At 37.1% G+C, this 26,113-nt stretch overlaps 1 protein-coding gene across 3 annotated transcripts in view; it reads right to left on the bottom strand.

The window, feature by feature from the left end:
• Window positions 1-6,544: 6,544 nt before the first annotated feature.
• LOC108718024 (disks large-associated protein 2) overlaps window positions 6,545-26,113 on the bottom strand; it is a 264,643-nt gene continuing 245,074 nt past the window's right edge. For all 3 annotated transcript variants that reach the window (XM_041564735.1, XM_041564736.1, XM_041564737.1), the window contains 4 exons: window positions 25,420-25,832; window positions 23,245-23,336; window positions 9,736-9,888; window positions 6,545-7,615 (listed from right to left, as the gene is read on the bottom strand). In XM_041564735.1, the coding sequence (XP_041420669.1) occupies window positions 7,394-7,615; window positions 9,736-9,888; window positions 23,245-23,336; window positions 25,420-25,832 (880 nt within the window). In that variant the 3' untranslated portion in view covers window positions 6,545-7,393. The remainder of the gene's footprint in view (window positions 7,616-9,735; window positions 9,889-23,244; window positions 23,337-25,419; window positions 25,833-26,113) is intronic.

Raw genomic sequence — 26,113 nt, 5'->3', positions numbered from 1 at the left:
GGTTATAAACAGTTTAATATATAAAAATGTATTTGTTTAAAAAACTGAGTGGTGTAAATGATAAAAGTGATTTGCTAAAATCAAGCCTGTGTGCACTTACAGGTGGATGATGTGCCAGTCATTGCACACTGAATATGGGGTGGTGGTAGGCAGCCAATTGTATTAAAGCCCTTGCCACCTACAGCCTCACCCTATTCCCCAAAATGAATGGTTCCACAATGAGTACCATAAACACCAATATATGTTTCCCATCTGTATGTCTGTTCATCCATGCACCTGATCCATTCTTACTGTATGTTTAAACCCATTCGTTCCTGCATCTTTTCTAGTTCCCTTCTCCAGATTTGTCCATCTGATATATTCCCTGTCCCTGCAACAGTTACCAGCTCTCCAAACTCCTGTTTCCATCTCCCAATGCAGTCCAGTAGTTTCATGTTACTCGTTTCTCTCATTGGTTTCAAACCATTTTCTAATATCAAGGCCCGTTACAAAAAACACACTGGATATCTTATAGTGTATGTTAATTAATCCATTATGTCGTTGGTTGCTATGGTTTTACTTCACTGGGATCAATTAGAAAAATAATTGCCTGCAAATATTTGTATGAATTGAAAATTGGAAAAAAAAGTATTGGAAAATCTTGCTTCAGCAAAAATGTTACATGGCCAAAAAATTTTTTTTTTATGTGAATGCATTGAAAAGCAACTTTATTGGTGGCAACTTTATTCTCAAAAACACAAAACTGGTATAATTCAGTTTTACTTTGTGGCTGCTTTAATACTATGGATGCAACTGTTAGAGGAATGTCATGTTTTTTGCAGTGATTTAGACAGAATCGTTTATGGACCCAAAGCTTGGGGATAAAATTACAGATAGTTCAGGATACCACTGATACACTAGAGCCAGTCAGCAGATGGGTCTGTTCTCTCTGTTCCTACCCCTATTTTTTTCCCTTGTTGCTCTTTCCCAAGCAGACTCAGAAGGGACCAATAAAAAGCAATTTCATAGAAACATCATTTTATTGTTTTTTAGCTATTTATATATACAATACATAGATAAACATGGCTTTTTTCTGCTATTATTGATAGAATGTTAGCGGTTTAATTCGTTGTATTTTTTTTAATATTGCACTTAAAATTTAATTCTTTACCGAAAACATTTTACCACTAGCAGTAGACATTTGTATACATTACTGTATATATAGTCTTCCATTGGAGTAAAGGAAAAACAAACCATGAATTATATAGGTCCAAATAAATATATTTTTCATACTATAATAAATACTATATTATTGATTCAGTAGTATTTGCTTTCGTTACAGGCCCTGTTTCAAATAGTGAAAGTGGCTGGTTACTTGATGATGCAGTAAAAAAAATCATATTAAAATGTTATGATGAAAGTTTAATTAATATTTATGGGTTTTGATGTACTGAAACTATTAACTCTTTTTTAGATAACCAGGGTGGTTCTAAAACCATTTCATTCAAACTATTTGTACTTGCCACTGTTACCAAACCATCCTTTCTGCAACTTCTCATGTAGGGTCACTGTTATCCTTTGTAAAGTTGGAATGGGATAGTTTGACTATAGAACCTCCACTTATGCTACATTTGAGGCTTCTGTAATATTAACATTTTGTGGATTTATGAAGCAGCTCTTACTTGTCCAATCAAAACACATTATCTAGCCCTAAGCCATGAAGATGCTTTGTTAAAGTGTTATAAAAATAAGAAAGAGGCTTGTAGTATTTATAAACCCAGCAATCGACCATTAAATACTATTTATTATTATAAGCACTTGAATAATTAGCCAGTAGAAATGATGTTACAAGTCCTGTATTGTCTCAGTGGCTGACGAGAACCATGTTGAAATGGAAGGAAAACTTAAAGGCATACTATCATGGGAAAACATGTTTTTTTCAAAATGCATCAGTTAATAGTGCTGCTACAGCTGAATTCTGCACTGAAATCCGTTTCTCAAAAGAACAAACAGATTTTTTTATATTTAATTTTGAAATCTGACATGGGGCTGGTTTCCCAGTTGGCCCCAGTCATGTTACTTGTGCTCTGATAAATGTCAGTCACTCTTTACTGCTGTACTCCAAGTTGGAGTGATATCACCCCCTCCCTTTCCCCCCAGCAGATTAACAACAGAACAATGGGAAGGTAACCAGATAGCAGCTCCCTAACACAAGATAACAGCTGCCTGGTAGATCTAAGAACAACACTCAATAGTAAAAATCCATGTCTCACTGAGACACATTCAGTTATATTGAGCAGGATCAACAACAGCCTGCCAGAAAGCACTTCCATCCTAAAGTGCCGGCTCTTTCTGAAAGCACATGACCAGGCAGAATGACCTGAGTTGGCTTCCTACACACCAATATTAGTGTTGGTTCAGGAATTACATTTTATATTGTAGAGTGAATTATTTGCAGTGTAAACAGTGTAATTTAGAAATAAAAACTACACCATAAAAATCATGACAGAATCCCTTTAAGCTCATTTCTTAATATCCATTACCAAAACTAGGAATAAACAAAATCCAATGGGATATAAAATTAATTGAAAGTGTATGACTATACCTCAGATTTTTATTGTAATTGCATCTTTCCCCAGGATTTACATAGACATGCAAGTGGCATATTATTTGGCACTATTATTTGACAAAAACCAGAAGGAAATAAATAAGTTGATATATTCCTGCTTCCAAACATCTTCTCCTCTTCCTTTAAACTGCATGGTAGACTATTTTCCTAGACAGCGCCAAATCTGATGAAGAAGCCACCTGAGGTGGCTCCTCAAATGCCGCCCCCCACTCGCCAGCTTACCTTTAGCGAGGGGAGGCAGGAACACTAGTGCGGAGAGCGCAATTGCACTCTCTCGCTCTAGTAAAGCCAAATTTCTAGTTTCAAAACCGGAAATTCAACTCTTAAAGGTACCAGGAGCGGCTTTTTGCCGCCACTGGAAACCTATCTGGCGCTGCCGCCTGAGGCGAGTTGCTTAACTCACCTCATTGGCGGAGCACCCCTGCTCCTAGAGAAGGTTTGTCCAGTCTGCTTACTTTTTTGCAATATTTAATAATGAAGCAGTTGTATTGTTTCAAGAAAAGGCAAATATATAGTGAATAAAGTACCCCCTATTGTAAATTATAAGGATATTATAAGTTACAGAGGAGTTTCATGACCATATAAAAACACGAGGCCGAAGGCTTCTAATATCATCATATTTTGCAACAGGGGGTACTTTATTTATTATAATACACAAGTTTCAGTGAGTCATGTGATAGAAATTACATCACTACTCACCGTTTATAACTGATGACATCAGTACTCGCCAATTATAAGGATATCATTTACAAGATATTCATGGCTTTTGTGTATTATATATATATATATATATATATATATATATATATATTTTTTTTTTTTTTTTTACTGGTAATATTGTGGTGATAATTACATTGCAATAAGCTGACAATGTAATAAATATATATATATATATATATATATATATATATATATATATATATATATATATATATATATATATATATATATAAATAATACACAAAAGCCATGAATATCCTGTAAATTATATCCTTATAAACGGTGAGTTCTTATGTCATCAGTTATAAACGGTGAGCTCTGATGTCATTTCTGTCATATAACTCACTAAAACTTGTGTATTATAATAAATAAAGTACCCCCAGTTGCAAAATATGAGGATATTAGAAATTACCTTGGAGTTCCATGACCTGTATATATGGTCATGAAACTCCTCGGTACCTTATAATATCCTTATATTTCACAAGAGGGGGTACTTTATTCACTATATATACTTTTATCTTTTTTTCTCTTTACAAATTGTATGTAGAATATACTAGGGATATATTTTTTCATCTAAAACCTATAGAGGTTCTGCTTTCCATTATATGTTAAGGCGGCATTGGCAAAACATATTTCGAGATGGATTTATGTTTTTTTTTTGTTTTTTTGTTTTTTACAGTTTTCAATGTATTCAGTCTATATACTCACTTTGAGAAGCAAATAAATTGGAGGCTTAACATGCTTTTATCTCTGGAATACAAATCTCATGCGTATTTGTATATTTGCTTTTAGCAGGAACTTCTTAGCATAAGAAACATGGTGGCTAAAATAGCATCCCTCATTAATAATATCATTTGACTGTCTCTGTGTTATACTGAGAAACACATAAAGTGCACATTGACTCCAAAGTGCTAGTGAAACGGTATATATGTTGTTGTCTATGAAAATATAATTTTTTTTTAAAAAAAAGTAAAAGTTTGTTTGGGCCAACTCACCTATCAGTGTCTCAGCACTCAATATATTTAATCTATATATTCCTTATGTTGAAAACCATAGACAGATAGTGGTAGGTTGGGTTTAAACAAACATGTGATTTATGTGATATGTAAAATTAAAAGCAGGTAAAATATATTATTGTAATCTCTTGGGATCAATAATGTCTGTTTCTCTGTGATGCACCTCCTTCAAAAAGACCATTGTCACAAATACTACACTGCAGGTAAGAAGAATGAATGTGGCATCAGGAGCTATGACATCAGGAGCTATGACGTGGAAATTGGCCGATCGCAGTGTCAGTCATAGGGAATCCTGGATGGTTTTCCTAACTTGGAAAACTGGGCAGGCTGTTCTGACCTAGACAGCCCTTCAAAAACACAGGCTGTCTGGGTCAAAACCGGACTGGTGGCAACCCTAACTGTATTCTGTATAACTGCTAAAGTCTCTGACATCACTGGATCTGACCAAAAATATACAGCATTCAAGGTATACCCAGGCACACAAGTATAATGGATATATAATGAAGCAGAGCAAGTCAAGCTATAAGCACGCCCCATAGCATGTCTTCCAATTTGCTGTCTAGCTCTTAATAGATTACCGTAGGTCAGATCCAAAGATGGGATAGACTACAGCAGTAAATGCAGACTTTTTTGGTTCCAGCGCCCCTTTGAGGTGAGCACCCCTGTATGGCCAGGTTCCTCTTGCTCATAACGTTTACTTCTTCATGAAAATATTTCAGTTTCAGTCATTCAGCCATAAGTGCACATCTAACTGCCCCCAGCCAAAGTTCTGGGTCTCCCCCCCAGGATGTCTAGATACACAAGGTAGAAACAACTGGCATACAGGGTAGGTTGATATAGTTGACAGTGCAGTTGTATAAAAGTAAAGTCCACTAATAGATTATTCTGCATTGAATATTAAAAAATACTGCAGGGTTTAGTCCCCTTTACTTTTCTGTTAATGTGAAATCTTTCTTCTTTGTAATTAACCTGCATATTTAGCAATAACATGGAAGCACTTGGTCAAACTACACCTTTTAGATATATTTTTATCATTACAAATGCCTTCAGCTACTCAAGTGTCCAGAAAACACTTGGGTGACTACATATAGTGACATGACCTGATGTGGCATGAGATGGGCAAAGTACACTGCAGCAGAATTTAGCAGCATTTGGGGAGTTAGGGCCAGGATGGGCAGGTGGCATAAAACAAGGCCAGGTAATTTACTGCTGAAAACCCTGATAGGCCTAGTGATAGAAATTCTTGAGCTGAATTCTCTAGTTAATGTAGAATATGCCCTGTCATGGCCAATGGTCACTTTTACAGGCTTGCACTTCATTCCTGGCTGATACCCCAGCAAGTGATTCAGCTGATTGGTGCATGATTATCTGGTTATAATTTAAACATGTTAATGTGGCATTGATATCTTAGATATGTATTTACCACTGCAGGCAAGTAGTGTCAAGCCTTAGTAACCAGGTTGGGCTATAACAGAATCTAAAGTTTCTTTTTAGTTATTGCCTTACCCTGGCACAACGCAGAGTTAGGGGCTTGAATGGGTAGAAATTCTTATATTGTATTAGGGCCATCCCTTACCATGAATGATCACTAGGATTTTACAGGAATACATTGCCAAAATTCTGGGGTGCACGGTGGCAGTAATCCAAATTCCAGTGTTTAAGAAATAGCTAGAAATTCCTTTGTCTATTTCCCCTGATACCATAACCAGGTTACAGCTTGGATATATGAGCCCTTTCTGTTAATTAGCTATAAAGGCAGTGGGAAGTTTTATAACAAAGAAAAAAAAAAAAGGAAAAACAAAGCTCTAGAAGTTCCAAGTAAAACGCTGAGGTTCAGTGGTTCCTCTTTATATTTTGCATACAGTTCATGAAAATCATCATTAAAAAATATGCTACGTTTTCAGGGATTTCAGGAGTGCACGTTTCTCGCCAAGCTTGCCGTCTTCCTTGTCACATTAAATAAGAATGTGAGAAACAAGCTCGAGCTTTAACACTTCCAGGAAAAATGAAGTGAGGAAAATAAATACAGATGTAAAGCACATTTCACCATTACTGTACCTTAAAAGAACCAAATATTACCCACTTATAGTTATGATTTTAAAATGGTTACTACATCACAAACTGGTATAACAACTTTTTTTTTCTTCAAGGATGCCCTAGCAACATAATAAATATAGCATTGTGGGATAAATAGCATACACTGCAAATATTTTAATTGTATATCTATTAAAAGAAATAAAATGGAACCCAATGTAAATCAAAACGAATGAGCCATATATATCTAAGAAAAAAGATGATTTAAGGCATTCACTTTCTTTTCTTGTCCCCTCCCCTGAAGTTCTCTTGCATTGATATTGAGCAGCTAGTTGGACACACTGTTGATTGTAGAGGTGCATCTAGCCATGTTCCATAAACAAGCTGGAATAGCAGTCACATTTTCTGTGGAACCAAAAGCTTTGGAATTTTAATCATTTGGCAGATCTTTGCTCAGACCCAGGCTCTTGAGATGAGATTGTGATTAGGGTTTAGCAGTGCTAGGGTGGAGCAGCATGGATACATATCTCTACTGATGCAATTTAAAGGAACCAGAGGTCAACAATTAAATATCCTTTCAAATTTGTAGCACCTTCTACTTGGAATAGCTAATGCCTGTAGTGAGGGGCCGAGATGTACCCATTAGTCTTTTGTCTGTTTAATCGTTGTTCCTAATTATCAAATGATTTATAAAAATAGAAATAAGAATTTTAACCATGATTCCATCTTGAGAGGTTTTTCTTGTTGTCCTTGAGAACATGTTGGAGAAACTAGGTCATATCAAGCCCTGTGCATGTAGCTGGTTGGATGTCTGGCATGATATACAAAATATGTTTTGCAGTGAGTTTCGTGAATTCGGAGGAAAAAAAAAAAAGCATTCCACTGCGCTTATGGCACAAAGAACACAACAACGAGGGTATATTCAGTAGAGAGATAGGGCTAAAATGACCAGGTGTGTTACAAACTGTACAAGCATGTCTTTATCTGTTACAAAAAAATGAAAATGTTGCAGTATTTAAAGCCTTGTTTGGGCTTCAGGTATATAGATTTCAATGCTGTCTGCTCGCTCACTTGTCGAATTTTGCCGAAATGACGCTGCTCTTTTTGCAGCCATTAACCTTCTTCTTGCTTCTTGTCTTTGTCGGTCAGGTAGATCAAGTGATCTTTCTCTAGCAATGGGGAATTTTCCTCTGGTGGGTTTCTTTGGTATTATAGGATGTGGGAGCTTTTTGTCATCCTGAAAAAATAAAATAAACATAAGAAAATAAACTATTACATATGAGTGGTATGTGTAGTTCTACAACTCTTGGGGGCATATTTACTAACACTCATATTTTTCTAATTCAAGCAAACTCCCATTCACAACAATTGGAATCATGTGACTTTTTCGAATTGTCACCCAGAAAACTCGAATTTATCAGATTATCAAACGAAAACCATCATCAAACAGCCCGACACTATCGAGAATCATGAAGGCAACAAACGTGTTCCAATTATTAAAGAGACCACCTTCTGCATGATTTTGACAGGTTTTAGTAGGAGTATTTTTAGATTCAAATTATTACCAGTTTCAGAGCATAATTAATCTTGAAAAATTTGTTTTTTCTTTTCCTCTTAATAATTCAGATTTTCCCTCTTTTATACTTGATCAAAACAATTTGAGCTTTATAAATAGGCCTCTAGATGTCAAAGCAACATCAGAAAAACTCCTCTTCATCTTCTGAAATTTTCATCAGACTGACAGATAGTAGAGCTGGCCAGCAGGTGGTGCTGTTGTTTCTATTTTATTATATTAGCAGTGCAATCATTTCTAATAATAATAATTTCTAAAAAATTCTGTAAAAAAAATATGTAAGTTGCAAAAAAGCTATTTTACATTTGTTTACAGGGGTTAGAATTCCTGAGCAGATAAAGGAGTATCAGGATGTGAAAAATGGGATGTGGGAATTAATGATGGGCGAATTTGCGGCGTTTGGCCAAAAAATTTGTGATTTTTCCCGCGAAATTCTCAAAACAGCGGAAAATTTGCGAAACGTCACCGGCATCTTGTTTTTGACGCTGGCGGCGGGTTTTTTACGCCGTCATCTGTTTTTTTGGACGCCGGCGCACATTCACTGTCGAAAATCCATTTTTTTTCCGCCGGCGGCAAATTGCGCAAATTCGCAGTGAATTCGCGCCTGCCAAATAAATTCACCAATCACTAGTGGGAAATTATGTCTTTTGTGTGGGAGGTTAAGGCAATGTCAGAGGTAGTGCTACTAATTAAGGATACAGAGGTTGATCCTGGCTCCTGTGCTTGCTATTGCCGCCCCCCCAAGCACACCTCGGGGGGGGGGGGCGTAACTGCGCTCGCTGCGCTAGAAGAGACAAATTTCTGGTTTGGAAACCTGAAATTCGGGTCTTAAAGGACCAGAAACAGCAAAAAAAAAAAATTTGTTAGTAAGCTACAAAAAAAAGACCCCAACACATATTAAAATGTAATATTAAAATGTAAAGTCACTGTCTTTATTAAGAAATAACTTAACGAAACTCTGCTCCTCTTCAGAAAAGGCGTTCGGCGATCCATCGTGCAGCGCTCCATTTCTCCCCCCTGCCTTCCTTATAGGAGATAGCCGAGGAGGAGAAATCGAACACTCATTCTACATATTGAAGTTAATCCTGTGGTTGCCAGTGACTGAGCACCAGTGTGAACCAAGATTATCCAATTATTGCTGGATGGTTGTGTGTTACCTTCTAAATGTGGCCTCTGTAAGGATAATATTAATGTTGTGTGATGATTATTTCTACAGGTAGGGAGCTGCTCTGATGAACTCAGCGCCGGATTTACATAGTGGGCGCTCCGAGGCCCACTGCAGTTTGTCGCCCCTGTCCCCTCCCCTTTATATTTTCATCATCAATGGGGATTGGTGCATGGGAAATTAAAAAAAAAATCATTGTACCTCCAGCGCATCCCCAGTGTTTTTGAACCAATGTGGGTGTGGTTGGGCAGCATGCCGTACTCCTGTATCTGAACATGTGAAGATGTTACTAGGGAGCTTCTAAAGGTGGCCATACTTGGGGTAACAATGCACAATAGTTAGAGAACAACATGAGGCTGATATCCACATACCCAGAGCTATAGTATTTATTAGTAGGAAGGGTTTTTTGATCTGTGTAATCCAGAGTACTAATCGTTCCATTGATGAAGTCAATTGACATCTCTAGCCGCAGTGTAGTAAATGTGAATGAGCCCTTCAGAAAATAGCTAATTCTGCAGGAAATGAATAAACTGTAGGCTAGTGAGTTTCTATAGGAAAGTGAAACATATAATACATAGAACAAGTCTTCTGGAAGGGCAAAATACATATTTGTACCTACCTTCTTTTCGGGTGAATCAATTGCTTTCCAATCATTGGCTTTTAACTGATGCAGTTTATCGAATTTAATGCTTACATCTTCTATGGAGAGCTGCAACAGGTCCCAGAATCCTGCTAAATCTTGGGAGGTTGGTCTGGGCATGGCACTTGGGTCCTAAATTAATCACAAAAAAAACAGACAAGACAGTTTAGCAAAAAAAAAAAACTGCACTTCCGTTTCCATTTTTCATTAAAATTCTTTGAAAAAGCTTTCTGTTTGGCATTAGAATTCATAATAAACATTTTATGCAATGTTTGTTGCCCCCTGTCTGCAGTGTTAATGTATTTGTACATACATAATTATTATTATTATCTAGAACAAGCGTCATCATATTCCACAGTGCTGTATAACAGAAGGGAGTACACATCAATTCAGATTAAAGGGGTTGTTCACCGTCCAACACTTGTTCAGTTCAGTCAGTTCACCAGAATTTTTTCCAATTACTTTCTATTTTCTGTCTGTGACCATTTTTTTTAATACTGAAGATTTAAGTTGAATTTTTCACCTTTTAATGTCTTTCTAAAGTAGCTGGAGGGGGATCGCTGACTCTGTTACTGCTCTAAACTGATACATTTAGTTGATACAATTTTTGTATTTGACCCTGTTGAGCAGAATCCCTGAGTTTCATTAAAGGCAGCTGTTGATGCAGTGGCGTAACTATAAAGGAGGCAGACCTCGCAGTCACAGGGGGGCCCCGGGGTACAGGGGGGTCTGCATCCTCTATAGATAATAAAAAAAAACCCTTTTCCACAGCTGCTCTCCTACCTGCAGCGAGGAAGGAGGGAGTGGGTGGAGTCATGGTGTTGAGTGGGCGGGGCAGAGGCAGGACATGGGCAGGGCAGATGCAGAGCAGGAAGTGGGCGGGAGGATGGGGATCAGAGTTCGCCAGGCCCCTCTGAAGATTTTTTTGCAGGGGGGGCCCAGCGCACTCTAGTTATGCCATTGTGTTGATGCACAGATGCTGCTAATGTAGCAAATTGTAACAGTTCAGAATCTGCCCCTGGATCACTGAGCTGCCAGACTGAAACACCAGAGGCAGGAAGATTCAGCTTTGAACTTCAATTTTGGAAAAAATTTGGAAGGTAATTGAAAAAAGTAATTTTTTTCTGGTGAACAAAACTGAAAACAACAAAAGTGAAAAAAAGTGTTTGGAAGATGAACTGCTAACCGATATGCAGTTTTAGGGATACAAACATAAAATAACAGTATAGAGGACTATTTTATGTCTCTAAATCTGAAAAACCACTAGATGGCAGCATTTCCTTTATTTTTCCAAAGTAGACGAATCTTTGATGACGTGAATTCTTTAATTCAAACAGACTAATATTCCATTTCAATAATATCGAACAAATCACACTAAAGCACTAAACAATTCATGAGAAATAAAGTGTTTAATAGAAAATGTCTCTGTTAGGGATTTAGAGCCAGACCTCAGTGGCTTTAACTTGTTATACAAAGATATCACAAAATGATTTGTCAGCTTGAATGAGCTACTGATTGATTTAACAGCGTTCTAACAATAATAAAATGAAGTTGTGACAGACAGTACGACTTGCCCTAGAGGGATGAGTGCTTCACCCTTGTACTAAACAGTGAGAAATATGTATCAGGTCTCAGCGAGTGTGTTAATGGCATGTGCAGTTCCCGGCGGACTCCAGCACTAGTGTATGTTTGCACTGCTGTTTGCAAGAGTGTGTGCTGATTTTTCATTGAGATAAATCTGTTCTTACATAATCCTATAATAAACTACCATTTCCTTCTTCCAGGCCTTGATTTACATTGGGTTACATTAAGTTAACAATGAGTTACATTGCAGAAAGCAGCCCCCTGTTCTGTAGAGATAAATCAAAATGACATTTGTTTATGGGTTCATGAGTTTAAGAATGACAGTCGTTTAGGCAATGCAGTATATTACTCTTCATAATTGCATGTGCATAGTAATTTGTATTTGCACCTGCATGGACCCAACAGTCACAGGTGGAACAATGAGCTCAGTAAGCCACATAAAACTGTCTTCAATCATTTGATTGACAGTTTTGTTCCATGAAGTAGCACTTTTATTTTTACTTATGGCGCCAAACAAACTGTATCTTAACATCTTGCTTTATAATTTTGGTGTTTGGGCCTTGCTATACTTGCCCAATTCAGTCTTCCTTTCTGTTATACTGCAATTTCCCAGCATTGTATTTGGCTGAGCCATCCTATCCTCATAGTTCCAATGTAATTTTCCGATCAGTGACCACATTTTACCAGGCATTTGTAGCTTTATCATCAGAATTTAATTGTTTTCAAATTATTTATCATGCTGTGTAAAGTGATTTTCACCAAAGAATTTGTGTAAAAAGCGGCGTAAAATAAATGATGTATTGATAAAGGTGTGTATTTAATTGTATGCAACCTAATCACCATACTGGATGCCATTAATTTACATACCACTTCATACCTTACATAAGCTATTAAAGTCAACGAGAGATATACAGGTGGCAAGTACGTGTTACGCTGCATTCTCAAAAATGTCATTATTTAAGGACAGGCTTTTGCACAGAGGTACAAACCACCCTATTTGAAATATTTCTTTTTGCAGTAACCTATAGCAACCAATAACGTTTGCTTTGATACCGTAGGCGACTGTACCCATAGAAATGTTTACACCTTTAAATTACAATACTCAAATGTTTTCAGTGGGCATGTAAATAAGGTATTACAAAAGAGATACAAAAATATTTATCTTTATTTAATAATATTTATCTTTTTATGAGTCGAGTTACACCCCACCCCTTTCCAAGAGTCAGACACAGATCTGGTCGCTAGGATCCAAATGACTATAGCAACCATGTGCTGATTTAAATCAGGAGACTCGAATATGAATAAGAGAAGGAATTAATAAAAAGTTGCGTTATAAAAAATATCAATAATGATACATTTAAAACTTTAGAGAGCATTTGTTTTTTTAGATGGGGTCAGTGACTCCTATTTGAATGCTGAAAAGAGTCAGAAGAAAAAGGCAAGTAATTATAACTGCTGGGTGCTGCAAAGATGGAAGGCTCTCATATTTGTCAGCTTTCCCAGAACAGTCCTGCAACTGTAATTAAAGAGCAGTAGGCTCAAAGAATAGTGCCAATAGCTTCCTGTTGCTCTTTAGTATTTTTTATGGAAGGGGAAGCAAATTAATTCTTTATCTAAACAACTAAATGACATAGTAGTGTCGTGCTATTCCCATTTAAAATTATGGGAATCTCAGCATAGATAAAACCTTTCCTGTTCAGCAGCAACTGCAATTCATTCTGAGAGGACTATGAAGATCAAAAAGGTCTGCTTCCTATAGGAAGAAAATAAGCCATTTCTCAAAAAGATCCATATGTTAAAACGTCCGGAATTTGGCAAAAGCCTTAAGCATAAGTGTACCATTAGCCTAAAATGTCCCAGTTGCACTGTGGGGAAAAGGTTTTGTGGTCTGTTGTGAAAATTTGGCCAAAGCTCAAAGCAATGAAAAACTAGCAGCTTCTTAACAGTGGGTTCTGGGCATTTTGTTACATAGAAGCAAGAATGGTGGATTATGCAAAATTAAAGGAAATCATGGTACAGAATCTGTTTCAATCTTCTTAAAGGAGAATTCAACCCCTTCTGTGCTAAAATCCCTCCCCCCTCCCCTGTGTTTCCCCCGATCGACCTCCCCCCCTGGCAAATGCCCCTAACTTGTTACTGACCCCTCCGTGCAGTTCCTTTCCTGTTGAGTTCACGGCAGCCATGTTCACCCGTGTGATCTTTTTCCTGTATTTGCCGGCATTTGGTGGCGCATGAGTAGTAGAGGGATTTATCGTTAAAGGGATCCTGTCATCGGAAAACGTGTTTTTTTCAAAACGCAACAGTTAATAGTGCTGCTCCAGCAGAATTCTGCACTGAAATCCATTTCTCAAAAGAGCAAAAAAAATTTTTTATATTCATTTTTGAAATCTGACATGGGGCTAGACATTTTGTCAATTTCCCAGCTGCCCCTGGTCATGTGACTTGTGCCTGCACTTTGCTTTCTGGCAGGCTGCTGTTTTTCCTTCTTAATGTAACTGAATGTGTCTCAGTGGGACATGGGTTTTTACTATTGAGTGCTGTTCTTAGATCTACCAGGCAGCTGTTATCTTGTGTTAGGGAGCTGCTATCTGGTTACCTTCCCATTGTTCTTTTGTTTGGCTGCTGGGGGGAAAAGGGAGGGGGTAGATATCACTCCAACTTGCAGTACAGCAGTAAAGAGTGATTGAAGTTTATAAGAGCACAAGTCACATGACTTGGGGCAGCTGGGAAATTGACAATATGTCTAGCCCCATGTCAGATTTCAAAATTGAATATAAAAAAATCTGTTTGCTCTTTTGAGAAATGGATTTCAGTGCAGAATTCTGCTGGAGCAGCACTATTAACTGATTCATTTTGGAAAAAAAAAAATTTCCCATGACAGTATCCCTTTAAGGATCTACTGTGCATGCGCCAAAAGTCACAAAGTTTCCGAAAGAAGAAATCGGAAACTTCGTGCTCTACTGCACATGTGCCACCAAATGCCGGCCAATACAGAAAGAAGAGCGGACGGGCGAACATAGCTGCCGTGAACTCAACAGGAGAGGAACTGCACAGAGGGGTCAGTAACAAGTTAGGGGCATTTGCCCGGGGGAGGTAGGTCGGGGGGGGGGGAACACAGGGGAGGGGGGAATTCCCAAAGGGGTTGAATTCTCCTTTAATAAATGTCTCCAGGAAAATGGTCATCTTTTAGCCCGACAATTATGCCAAATATAAAGCCAAAGTAACAATGTTGTTTCTTGCTTTTTACAGGTAAATTTCCTTTAGTGTCCCAGGCAAAGCTCTGATCTTAATCCAGCTAAGAATCTGCAGCACTATTGGAAACACTTTACCCCCCTTTTTGGTTAAAACACTTTACCCTAACCCTAACTTTTCTACGTTGCCCACCACAATGTAAATGACCCCTTTATTTATTTATTTTTTTCACATTTTTTTTATTTTACATTTTGACATTTTCATCTTTAAAGAAACTTGTATAATTTGAAAAGCTACATGTCATGCAAATTCATTTTACATTTTGGCCAGAAAAGCGTGCAGAATAATTCCTACAGACAGGGAACTTGTATGAGTGTTTTTAGAATGTTATATTTTAATTGTAACCTTTTCAGTGTTGGACTGGAGTGTCCAGAGCCCCCAGGACACTCCAGGAACCCCACCCCTCTAACTTAGGGACCTCCCCCCATTACCCTACCCCACAGTTCCTGGCAGAAATCAAGCCTGGGTCGGTGGGGCTCACAAGGGCCAGGACACACTGGGTTTTTCCCGGTGTCCCATCAGCCCTGTCTGACCCTGAAAAAAATACCCGCACACCTTTGCCTTCGATATACTATAAGCCCAGTGCTCAATGATGGAGGGATCGGCACCCTCCCAATCCAATAGGTAGAAAAATTCACTGGCACACGTGGCAGATACAAGCAGGGTCAAGCCCTTGCAATTTATTAGTGAAAAAAGCAACATTTCGGGGTAAACCCATGCTTTTTTCACTAATAAATTGCAAGGGATTGACACTGCTTGTATCTGCCACGTGTGCCAGTGAATTTTTCTACCTGTCTGACCCTGAAACATTTGTTTCTTTACTTTATCTTAAAAAATTAAAAATGACTTTGACTTATATTCAGTCAAAGCTCTCTGTGTGTATTTATTATAATGTCGTATATATACGGTATATATATATATATATATATATATATATATATATATATATATATATATATATATATATATATATATATATATATATATATATATATATATATATATATATAATAGCAATGTTCAAACTTGCATCCTTGATACAAAGTTTCTGCAGGAATGTTATGGCTCCTGTTCTTGATATTCCATTATTCACCCACTGACCAGATATGTAGAAAGAATGATTGTTGGGCCCTGCCTGTGCACTTAACCATAGCAATTCCACCAGTATTTGTATTTCAGCTTAAAGGAGAACTGAACCCAAAAAAGGAATATGGCCAAAAATGCTATATTTTATATAATGAACTTATTGCACCAGCCTAAAGTACTTCAAACTTATCATAGGGGGTCACCATCTTGGAAATTGTCTGCGACACTCACATGCTCGGTGTGCTCTGAGCAACTAAGCTTAGGGGTCGACACAAATTATAAAGCCAAAAATGATGTTGGCCTGTAATATAAGCTAATGCTACAAGGCTGATTATTAAATTCTGATGCTAGTTACACTGGTTTCTGTACTGCCATGTAGTAATTATCTGTATTAATTACTAATCAACCTTATATTGTGCCATTTATATTCTATGAGTTCTGTATTTTGTGAGTGGGTCCCTAAGCTCAGTAACTGACAGCAGCACAGAACATGTGCAGTGAAGCAACAGAAAAGAAGATGTGGAGCTACTGGGGCATCTTTGGAGATAGATCTTTACTGCTAAAGGACTGTGGTTGCCTTGGGCTGGTACAGAAGCCCAAAACATAATGTACAACATTTCCAACCTACTTTTTAGTTAAGCTTTAGTTCTCCTTTAATTTCCTCTTTCCTGCTTGGCCGGAGAGGCTATATATCTATATAATAATATATAATTTGGTGCTATGAAACAATTATTCTTGTGGGAAACACATACACTTTATCAGGATACTCATTCTGTAAAGCAAACAAAAGTAGAAGACACTGTTTCTGTAAATCCACAGCAGCTTCAGAAAAGTGTGAAGTTTCCAAGCAACGACAAATTATAAGAAGAACTCCACAGCATACTTTGTAAGGATTACGCAACTTAACCATCTGCTGATAATGTCAATAAAATACATGCAGGAGACGAGGAAATGAATTTCAATAGATTTCAAACGTTTAGTGGCAGTATAAATCTGCTAAGGAAGCTTAGCTGTGCCAATTAACATAGATGGACCTATAATAATCAAATATAAAAGACAGAATGGTTCATCTTGCAGTAGCCATTAAGGGAATACTACTGAAATTGAATGGATTTGACTAAAATGGACATTTTAGGTATTTCTAAACAGATAGAAATCTCCATCCGCACCATATGGAGGCAGAAATAGAATACAAATAAATGCTACTAATTACATAAAACATTTTTTTTAAGAAGTAATCAAAGTAACCAAAAACTGGTCAGGAGCCTTTTTATTTCAGAAACAGAATGTTTTCCCCATTTTTAGTAAACTCCTGCAAGAGACACCCTCCAAGGCTGATACTTTAGGTTTTCACTTCTGATGGTACAGTTTCTTTATCTAAAAGTAATGCTGAAATCTAAATAGTTTTAAGGTAATTAAAAAGACGTGTTTGCTTCAGAAAAACTTCTATAGTTCATATAAACAAGCTGCTGTGTAGTGGGGTAGCTTATCAATTTTATGATTATCATTTTGTAACTAAAAAACCCCTGTCTTTGTAAATACATGCATCTGCATAGATTACTTACGTATGTGACAGGGGACCAGTTAATGTGCATTGATCAATCTCTCTCTTCTTTTTCTCTATGTCTGTAGTTAATTTGGCCAGATCAGTAGCACTTCCATTGTATTTTAGTATTTAGCCATAGAGTGCTCCCACAACCTTTCCCTTTTTGCATTGAGTAATTATATATATATTGTATTGATGTGATTGTTTTATATTTATAGTAGTGACTACTAACTAGTATTTGTTTAGTCATACTTTTCATATACCCACTGTTTTGTTTTGACAGAAAGTGGAACAGGCTGAATACCATATAGAATAATTATAAGTCAACACTATAAAGTCAAGGATACTGGAGATACAAGGAAACTGGAGCAGTAACTGGAACTGGATAATGACAGGATAGGAACACTGAATATTTGCAGGTTTGATTATGTTGGGCAGCAAATGCTGTCGCTTGGTCCTATCTCTCAACTCACAAAAATATAGTTTTCTGTTTGCTGGGAAAATCAGTCTTTGCACACCTATTTAGTTGTATTTTACTGGGATAAAAGCACCAGATTAGCTTTTGCGTACAGAAATATCACATCATGGGATTGACTGTTGATGGAACATTTCTCATGAAAACAGGATAACAACAGCAAACAACTATACTTAGCTATCTGGTTGCTAGGCTACAAATAATCATTGATTTAAATCAGAGACTACAATATGAATGGAAGAGGGCCTGAATAGAATATAAAGCAAGCAGTAACAATATATGTGTAGCCATTCAGAGCATTTGTTGTTTAAATCGGGTCAGTGACCCCCATTTGAAGGCTCGAGAGAGTCCGAAGAAGTAGGTAATTCAAAAACTATAAAAAAAAAAAATAATGAAGAGCAATTGAAAAGTTGCTTAGAATAGGCCAGTCTATACCATACTAAAGTTAACTTGAAGGTCAACCATCCCTTTAACTACACTATCTACCATAAGTTCGACCCTGATTGTAAATTCATGGTTAATACTTCTTTACATTCCAGCGCTATTAATTCATAGATGAAAAGCAAACAAAAGTTTAGGTGCAGGAAAAGGAACCATACTCCTCTGGTGTTGTATGGGTATGCACATAACAACACATTCATAATTTGAAATGATATCAAGGCTATTATGTAGTCGAAGAATGTCTGTCTATGCTCTACAACCAGTTCCCATGTCATAGTTGCTACAATAGGCTTTAGATCATCAGCAGTGCAATCGCTGAATTCCAGAGAAGTGCTTGCAGATATGCCAAGGTACGTAAAATGAAAAATGTCACTGGAATTTCATTAGGATATCTGAATTCAAGTAGAGGGTTTCTTTAGTGAAAATTGGTACACATTACTAATTTCTACATGTCAGCGTTCTCAATGTTTCCAGTATAGAAGTACCACCTGCATCTCCATCATGGCAGCTACCTGAATATTAGAATGGAGTCCAGTAGTTACCATTAATTCACCACTGCTTAGCTCTCCCTCAGCAGTATTGTTGGTATAGCAGGCAGGTTGTTTAATTACATAAGCGTCAGAAGTCACCTACTGTGATAGCATTGCAGAAAAAAGTAAGTAGTTTGTATTCAGTACAGTGAAAAACCTTCTATTAAAAGATTTATAACAGATTTAAAAAAATGTGTTTTTTTAGATGTCACAGGAGCCTGCTTTTATAACAACTTCTTTACTATGCTACACAATTAGTGAAATCTTCTAAAGTCTGCAGATGTAACCGCTCACAATAAAAAGGAAGTCAAAATCATAATAAATGTAGTTAGAATGAGACCATAAACAGAAAAAGGAAGCAGAGGCAACAATGTGGATTTATTTTAACCAAAGGACTTACTAAACAATGATGAATGTACAATAACTGCAGAAATATATCCATTATGTGGGCCAGTACAGGCAGCTATATAACTGTTAGTAGGATGACTTACATTTGCTAAAGGACGTAGAGATGCAAAAGCACAAGTATGTTGGGTTTCTGTATTATGCACAACAGTTTAAGCTGCATTACTGTATATATTTGTTTTTTTCTTATTAGTAAAAAGCCACATTAAGGGCCAGAACATCTCAAAAGCATTTCTCACCAAGTCTTGACTGCCTACTCGTTTTTCATTGGTAGGCGGGCGAGACTAGAAGAAGAGGCAGGCGGGCCAAGAAGAAGAGACAGCCACAAGTCATGAAGGTTTTGCACGCTGATGAAATGAGCAGGTATGTGGGGGATATGATTGCGCTGCAAGCAACTCAAAACCGGCTCATAAAAAATGATTATTTGCAATTTTAATAATGCTTATATTCACTCCCCAAAGGCAAAGAAGATTATATTTGTTGTCCATACATCCCCTTTAATAGACCACTAGAAATCTTCTTAAAAGCCTTTTTTAATTAATTATGGTGCCCGGGTCAAATCCCTTAGTTAACTAAAGGCTTTTAAGAAGATCTCTTTTGGTGGAGCAGTCTATTAAAATGTGGTGGATAATCAGATGGATGTGACCATGGTGTGACCTGCACCAATTACTGAGCATACTATAGAAACAGGTGCTGACAAGATTGTTGTGTTAAATCAGGGGTTCCCAACCTTTTTAACCCGTGAGCCACATCCAAATGTAAAAAGAGTTGGGGAGCAACAAAAGCATGAAAAAAGTCCCTTGGGGTGCCAAACAAGGGCTGTGGTTTGCTATTTGGTAGCCCCTATGTGGACTGGCAGCCTACAAGAAGCTCTACTTGGGACTGTAATTCGTTTTTATGCAATTAAAACTTCATTTCAAGCTTGAAATTCAAAAATAAGCCCCTTCTTTGAGGACCCTGAGAGCAACATACAAGGGGTCGGAGAGCAACATGTTGCTCACGAGCTACTGGTTGGGGATCACTGTGTTAAATAATGCCCTACCTAATGTTTCCCTGGACCCTCAATTCAAACTGAGTGATGATTGGGAGCTTTAGTCGAAACATCTGCCCAACAATGTTACTCCCTTAATGACCACCACACTTTAATAGGGAACCTAGTAGATGAGACTCTGCAGAGTCCAGATTTGTTGATTACATATTAATACTGTCTAATTTTGTTATGATTCATATTGCTTAATTTCTGTTAATCCAATAAAGTTTATGTCACTGCTGAAATACTACTGTTTCCATAAGGCATGTTATATATTAAAAGGAATTTTACTTTGAAAGCTCAGCCAATGATAAACAAAACTCCAAAGAATTAAGAGGGGGTTCCCAAACTTTTTCATATGACTGTATACAGTTGTTTATGTGAGTGTATGAAAGGGTGTGTGTATGGATGATGGGTTTCATTTGGAGGAGTTGAACTTGATGGACTTTGTCTTTTTTCAACCCTAACTAACTATGTAACTGTATGTAAAGTAGAAATGCTGCTCTCCAGAGATAGTTACATAGTTAAATTGGGTTGAAAAATGGCAAAGTCCATCAAGTTCAACCCCTCCAAATGAAAACCCAGCGTCCATACACAGATGACTTGTGGGAAGTTATAACTCGAGATAGACCAGATGTTAATCACCAGGAATGGGATAAGAAAAGCAGACAGGCACGAGCAACAATAAGAGGGTTATTTATCAAGCTCCGAATATCCAAACCTCGAATCATTTGTAGTTTTCAGGGGGGACTACTACGATTTTTTCGAGATTTATTAAAGTCCAATTGTCTATAAACTCTGAATCTGAAAAAAAGCTCTGGAGGTCCTGTATAAGTCAATGGGGAAGGTCCCAGTGTCTGCCCTGATGTCTCTACCGATATCCGATGAGTTTGAGGTTTCTGCACTAAAAACTCCTAAACTACGAAAAAAATCTTAGTTTTTGCACAAAACTCTGTACAATTCGGAATGTTTGGGGAAAGCTCAGAAGTTTGCCCTGGATGAATCTCCACTTTGGAACTATGCAGCAAACCAAAGGCGCTTGGAGCAGAAAAAACGCAGGAATCTGTAGACTCTTGTTTTTGATTTAGGCCACACAGAAGATGACTTGAAACAAATACGTTTACAATAATTCAAGACCTCAAAACCAAAGTCAAACCAGTGAAAGTTTTATTTGATTATATGACTTTAGCCTCGGTTTGTTCTGAAGCATTTTCTGACTTTTTTCATCATAAATAAGGTCCATTTGGGCAATCGGAGTTGCTAGGATTTTTAACTTAGAACTACTACATAGATAAAAAGATAAATTCGGACCTTCATAAATAGCAAGTCTGTTAGTGGATGATGAGCAGGTTATTCATATAAGGCATCAGGATACTGCTAAAGGCATGCAAAATGCTGTATGAAAGATCCATCCTGATTAGCAAACTAGTCCTGGTAAGGATGAGACTGGGCACAGGAAAAGACATGCAGGAACATATAAATGCAATGTTGGAGGTTGTGCCACAACTCTGGGCAATAGGAGAGGATATAAAAGACAGTCATGTATCTGTCATACTTCTGTGCAGTTTGGAAAGAAGGCCTGAAGCTGAACTAACACTTGCATTTGTCAAACCCAGGCTCATAGGTGATTACAGGCACATAAAGGAGCAAGCTATTGACAATAAAGAGAGTAATACTGGGGCAGTCCTTAAGGCCATAGAAACAATGCCATGTAGGAAAGTGAACAGAGTATGCTTCAGATGCAAGAAACCAAGGCACTTCAAGAAAGAGTGTTCAATAAGAAAAGCAAAGCAAAGGGCTACATTTCCAAGAAGTTCTAAGTAGTTGAAGTTGGCACTGAATTAAACGCCACAGATGAGCAGACCCAACCAAACCCGACACTGAACCAAGGCGTTCAACAAGAGAGAACAAGGGCAAGACACCTGCTCGACTTTTATACAAAGCAAATACAGCCTGCATACATGAACCTACATGTTGGAAACATATCACAGCTTCCAGAAGGGGAAGGCGATAAGTGGATAAAGGCTGCTGAAGAGGAGATTAAATCACTACATAGCAACGAAACCTGAAAGCTCACAACAGGAGGAAACGCCATTGGCTGTAAGTGGAATTTTAAAATCAAGTATAACACTAATGATACAGCTTGACTTAAAGTATTGTCCAACTGAGGACACGGTTGCAGAAATCCTTACCAAGCCTCTACCTGCAAAGAGACACCTAGAACTGTTAAACAAGATTGGTTTATCAGTTGAAGCCTTTCGCTGTTGAGAAGAGGTGTTGGAATGTATACAACAACATTCATGCTTAAACTTTGTGTGCTATGTTGAAACGATCACAAGGTGGCACTGTGAATATTGGCAATTTGTGTTTTCAATAATATATGCTGTTGTATTACTGGACTCGCTTGTTTCTGTTTCCACTTCCTTCCACCATATTGTTCTTGGTTTTCCACACTGTTAAATGTGCTGTGTGATCCCTGAGTGATTAACCAGTAAATCTTCTCACAAGTTGTTGTGAGCATGTGCTGAGTGTTCCCTGTGTGATCATCATAAAGACCACTTCTGCCAACAAAAACCACACATTTTTTGCAATTTGTTTTATAAAAAAAACCATATTCAATTGTTAGCAAATGGCCCCACATGTGTATGCAGTCCATTAAAAGCATGAGTTCATAAATGATATAAAACAAGTTTCAGAACTTACAGTCCCATCATGCATATATGTCTACATTTATAATTACGTCCAAACATCTATACATTTATCAGTCATATATACAAAATATCACTCTTCTGCTTATTTGTAATTGACAATGTATAGCTCTAAGATGCACAATAAACTTTGTTTTAGAGTCCCTACAGTATATACATTATGTTACAAGGCAATGTCTTTGTATATATTGCCATTTTAAACCAATGCCTGCAACAAGCAGAAAAGAAAGTAGAAAAATAGAACTCTAGATGTAGCTTGTTTAACAATATTAGTCTACAAATATTAGGAAACAAATACAGGCAAACGCTTGTTTTATGTTCCTGGATATTATGTTTTCACAGATTTTACATTTTGTTTTGATCCTGTGAAGAACACAAAATCAGGGTTTAATAACAATATTTTTTGTAAGTTTGGCATAATAGAGACTTACCATATTCTGCTGACAAAGCCAGTAAAATTGTTGAAACTTCTGAGACATTAGAAGCTGTGCACTTCCAACTGCGCTCCTGATTTTACCTAGATCTGAGAAGAATTGTTCAAGATTTAGGGCCAAGGAGGAATGTTTTTTGCATCAAAGAAGAGTTTAATAACATTATGAATTAATCTGTATCCAGATAAATAAATGTACTCAATTACAAATGCAAAACGTTTGCAAGGTAAAGCATCTTTACACTTCTCTGTGACTGGTTCTTCTACTTCTTCCCTTTGGGTGTTCTGTCTACATACACAATTGGCTTGCACCTAATGAATTACACCCTGCCATAGTATAAGGTGCAGCAAATATCACCTGTCCTGAAATGTAATTTGTGCACTCACAAACACCCTCAATGTGAACTTGCACACAGTATACTAATGTAAATGCTAATTTTCATCTGTGATGTTAAATGATTTACATTTAGGGCTTTATTTATCAAAATCAGAATTGTTCTGAGTATTTAAATAAAAAAAGTCAGATCAAACTAAAATCCACGATTGGACCTTATTTATTAATAAAAAAGCACAATTTAATCGGATCGGGGGCAAACTCAATATAATCGAGCAAAAACCCGAATCGTATGTTTTTTTCCCAAATCACTTAAAATAGTTGGAGTTTTGGGCTGTGCAGACCACAGAAAATTCCAAATATTATAGAGACATCTCCCATTGACTTATAAACAACCTCGGCAGGTCTGAGATGGAGGATTTTCGGATTCAGACTTTTTCCATCCTCAGGGTATAATGAATCTCGATAAATTAAATTTTTTTGAGTTTTTTGATTTAGACTTTAATAAATAATCCCCTTACTGTTATGCTAAAATTCTGGGAAATAATGCTGCATTGATGCATTTTTGCATACAGCACATTATACTTGTGCTAGTGATGAATCTTAATATTTAAAGGTATTGGTATGGCCTTTCCATCTCTAAATTCTGGGAAGGCCATCTCTCACAAAGTTTATTTAAAACAAATAATTCAATTTTTTTTTAAAATGATTAAATTGACAGTTAATTGATTTCTAGCAGAAATATAAATGACAGAAAACACAATATTTGGAAAACCCCAGTTCCTAAGCATTCTGAGTATAAAACCCTATACCTGTATTTAGTGTAATGTTTAACCATTTCTGTTTGGTCTTATACAGTGGTTATCTACTATAAGGTATCTACTATAAGGTATCTATTTTTAAAAGTAACTATAATATGAAGTACTTAGATCATGTAAAAAAGCTGGGGTGCTTGGATTGATTGACTGCATTTATTTAAAAACAATCAGTTTGTACCAGTGCAGCCCAGCAATGATCTGGTAACCTTATCCTACTGGTAGTCATACAACCACCACCCTGGCACCTTTGCTCAGCTGTATCTATCCTCTGCTATATATCCTTGTGTGTTACACTTTTTGATTTTACTGTTTAATGTACAGAGAGCACATTAACCTTGTAAGAAATTCTAACAACATCCTGGTATCTAGAACATTAGACTTCCCCTGGTACATTTGACAGCTGTAATGCTTTATGGAATGCTTATTTCTTTGTGATGAAAGTGCTGTAATTGTTCCTGTACTTCCTTCTAGCCATGGAGGAGTCGATTCACTACTTCAATAACACTGTACACAAATATCGAATAACAAAGCATATTTTGCTAAGCTTTTAAAATGCTTTCCTCGTTTTTCATTCATTTATAATATTTATTACAATGGCCACAGTTCGCCCTGATCCACTTCACACTGGATTTATCTTTATATACAATATGACTTAATTAAAAAACCCGCATTGTGTCATCCAGTTACAAATCTAAATCTTTTACTCAAATGTAGAGATATGAATTTTTCAAGTGTCAGTTCTCTCGTTGGATCCATGCAATTACAAACCTAAGCTGTTCTCTGTGCTTTTTGTATGAGGATGTTATTAAGCTAGTGTAGTTTGTGTACATTAACAAGCGTGTAAGCTATCAGCAGGGTGTGCTTATCGAGAGAAAACACAATGAGATCCACGATATTGACTCAATACAATGCAATAAATACAACTTGATATTAATCCAATATTCCCCACAAAGCTCATCCGTTAATCTTATGCAGTCTGGTTTTGAATTTAACATCAATTTTGAGATTTCTCATGCTTTCTTACTTTCTTCTGAGAGGTCATTTTCTTCTGCTTCTCTCTCCATGTCCTTACACCATTCTTCCATTCTTTTAGTTTCCGCATGAAGCAGCTTCATGAACCATGTACCATCTTGTCTACTAGGGGATATTCTACCAGAATCCACTGTCTCATGAGATGGCTCAAGCCATGGGTCTGGTGGTGGTAGATTTGATGTGTCTGGCGTCCTATAATCTTCTCTATAGCTAAACAATCCCTGAGTCCGTACTGTTCTTACTGCACCATACTGGGTTGGAGTACTAGGTTCAGAATGTCTCTGAAATGAAGATCCAAACTGTAGGCCTTTGTCCTCCATTGTGATATGTTCTGGGAATCCCTCTAACTCAAGGTCAGCTTGCACAGCTGCAGTCACACTGTTTGACCGTTTAAAACGCCCTTGCCTGAACAAAATAAAGCAAAAAACTGTGAAACTAACTTGTAAAGATTCTATACACAACAGAACTTGGTCTTTGATGCAGCAATTGTTTATCGGTCATTAATTCTTTTTAATGTACAATAATCTGTACAAGAGCCAGAGTCATATATTAAAGCATCATTTAGACTAGCAGCATGTAAATACAGAATATAGGAAATGCATTTATGTCTCTACATTTATATAAAACAACTGAGTTATTGACATCAAGGCTGCTTTTAAAGCACATACAACCGTTCCCTTAACAAC

Source organism: Xenopus laevis, chromosome 5S (assembly GCF_017654675.1).
Source record: "Xenopus laevis strain J_2021 chromosome 5S, Xenopus_laevis_v10.1, whole genome shotgun sequence".
NCBI lineage: Eukaryota > Metazoa > Chordata > Amphibia > Anura > Pipidae > Xenopus > Xenopus laevis.
The sequence above is the reverse complement of the archived record's forward strand: the minus strand, read 5'-3'. Positions and strand labels throughout refer to the sequence as shown.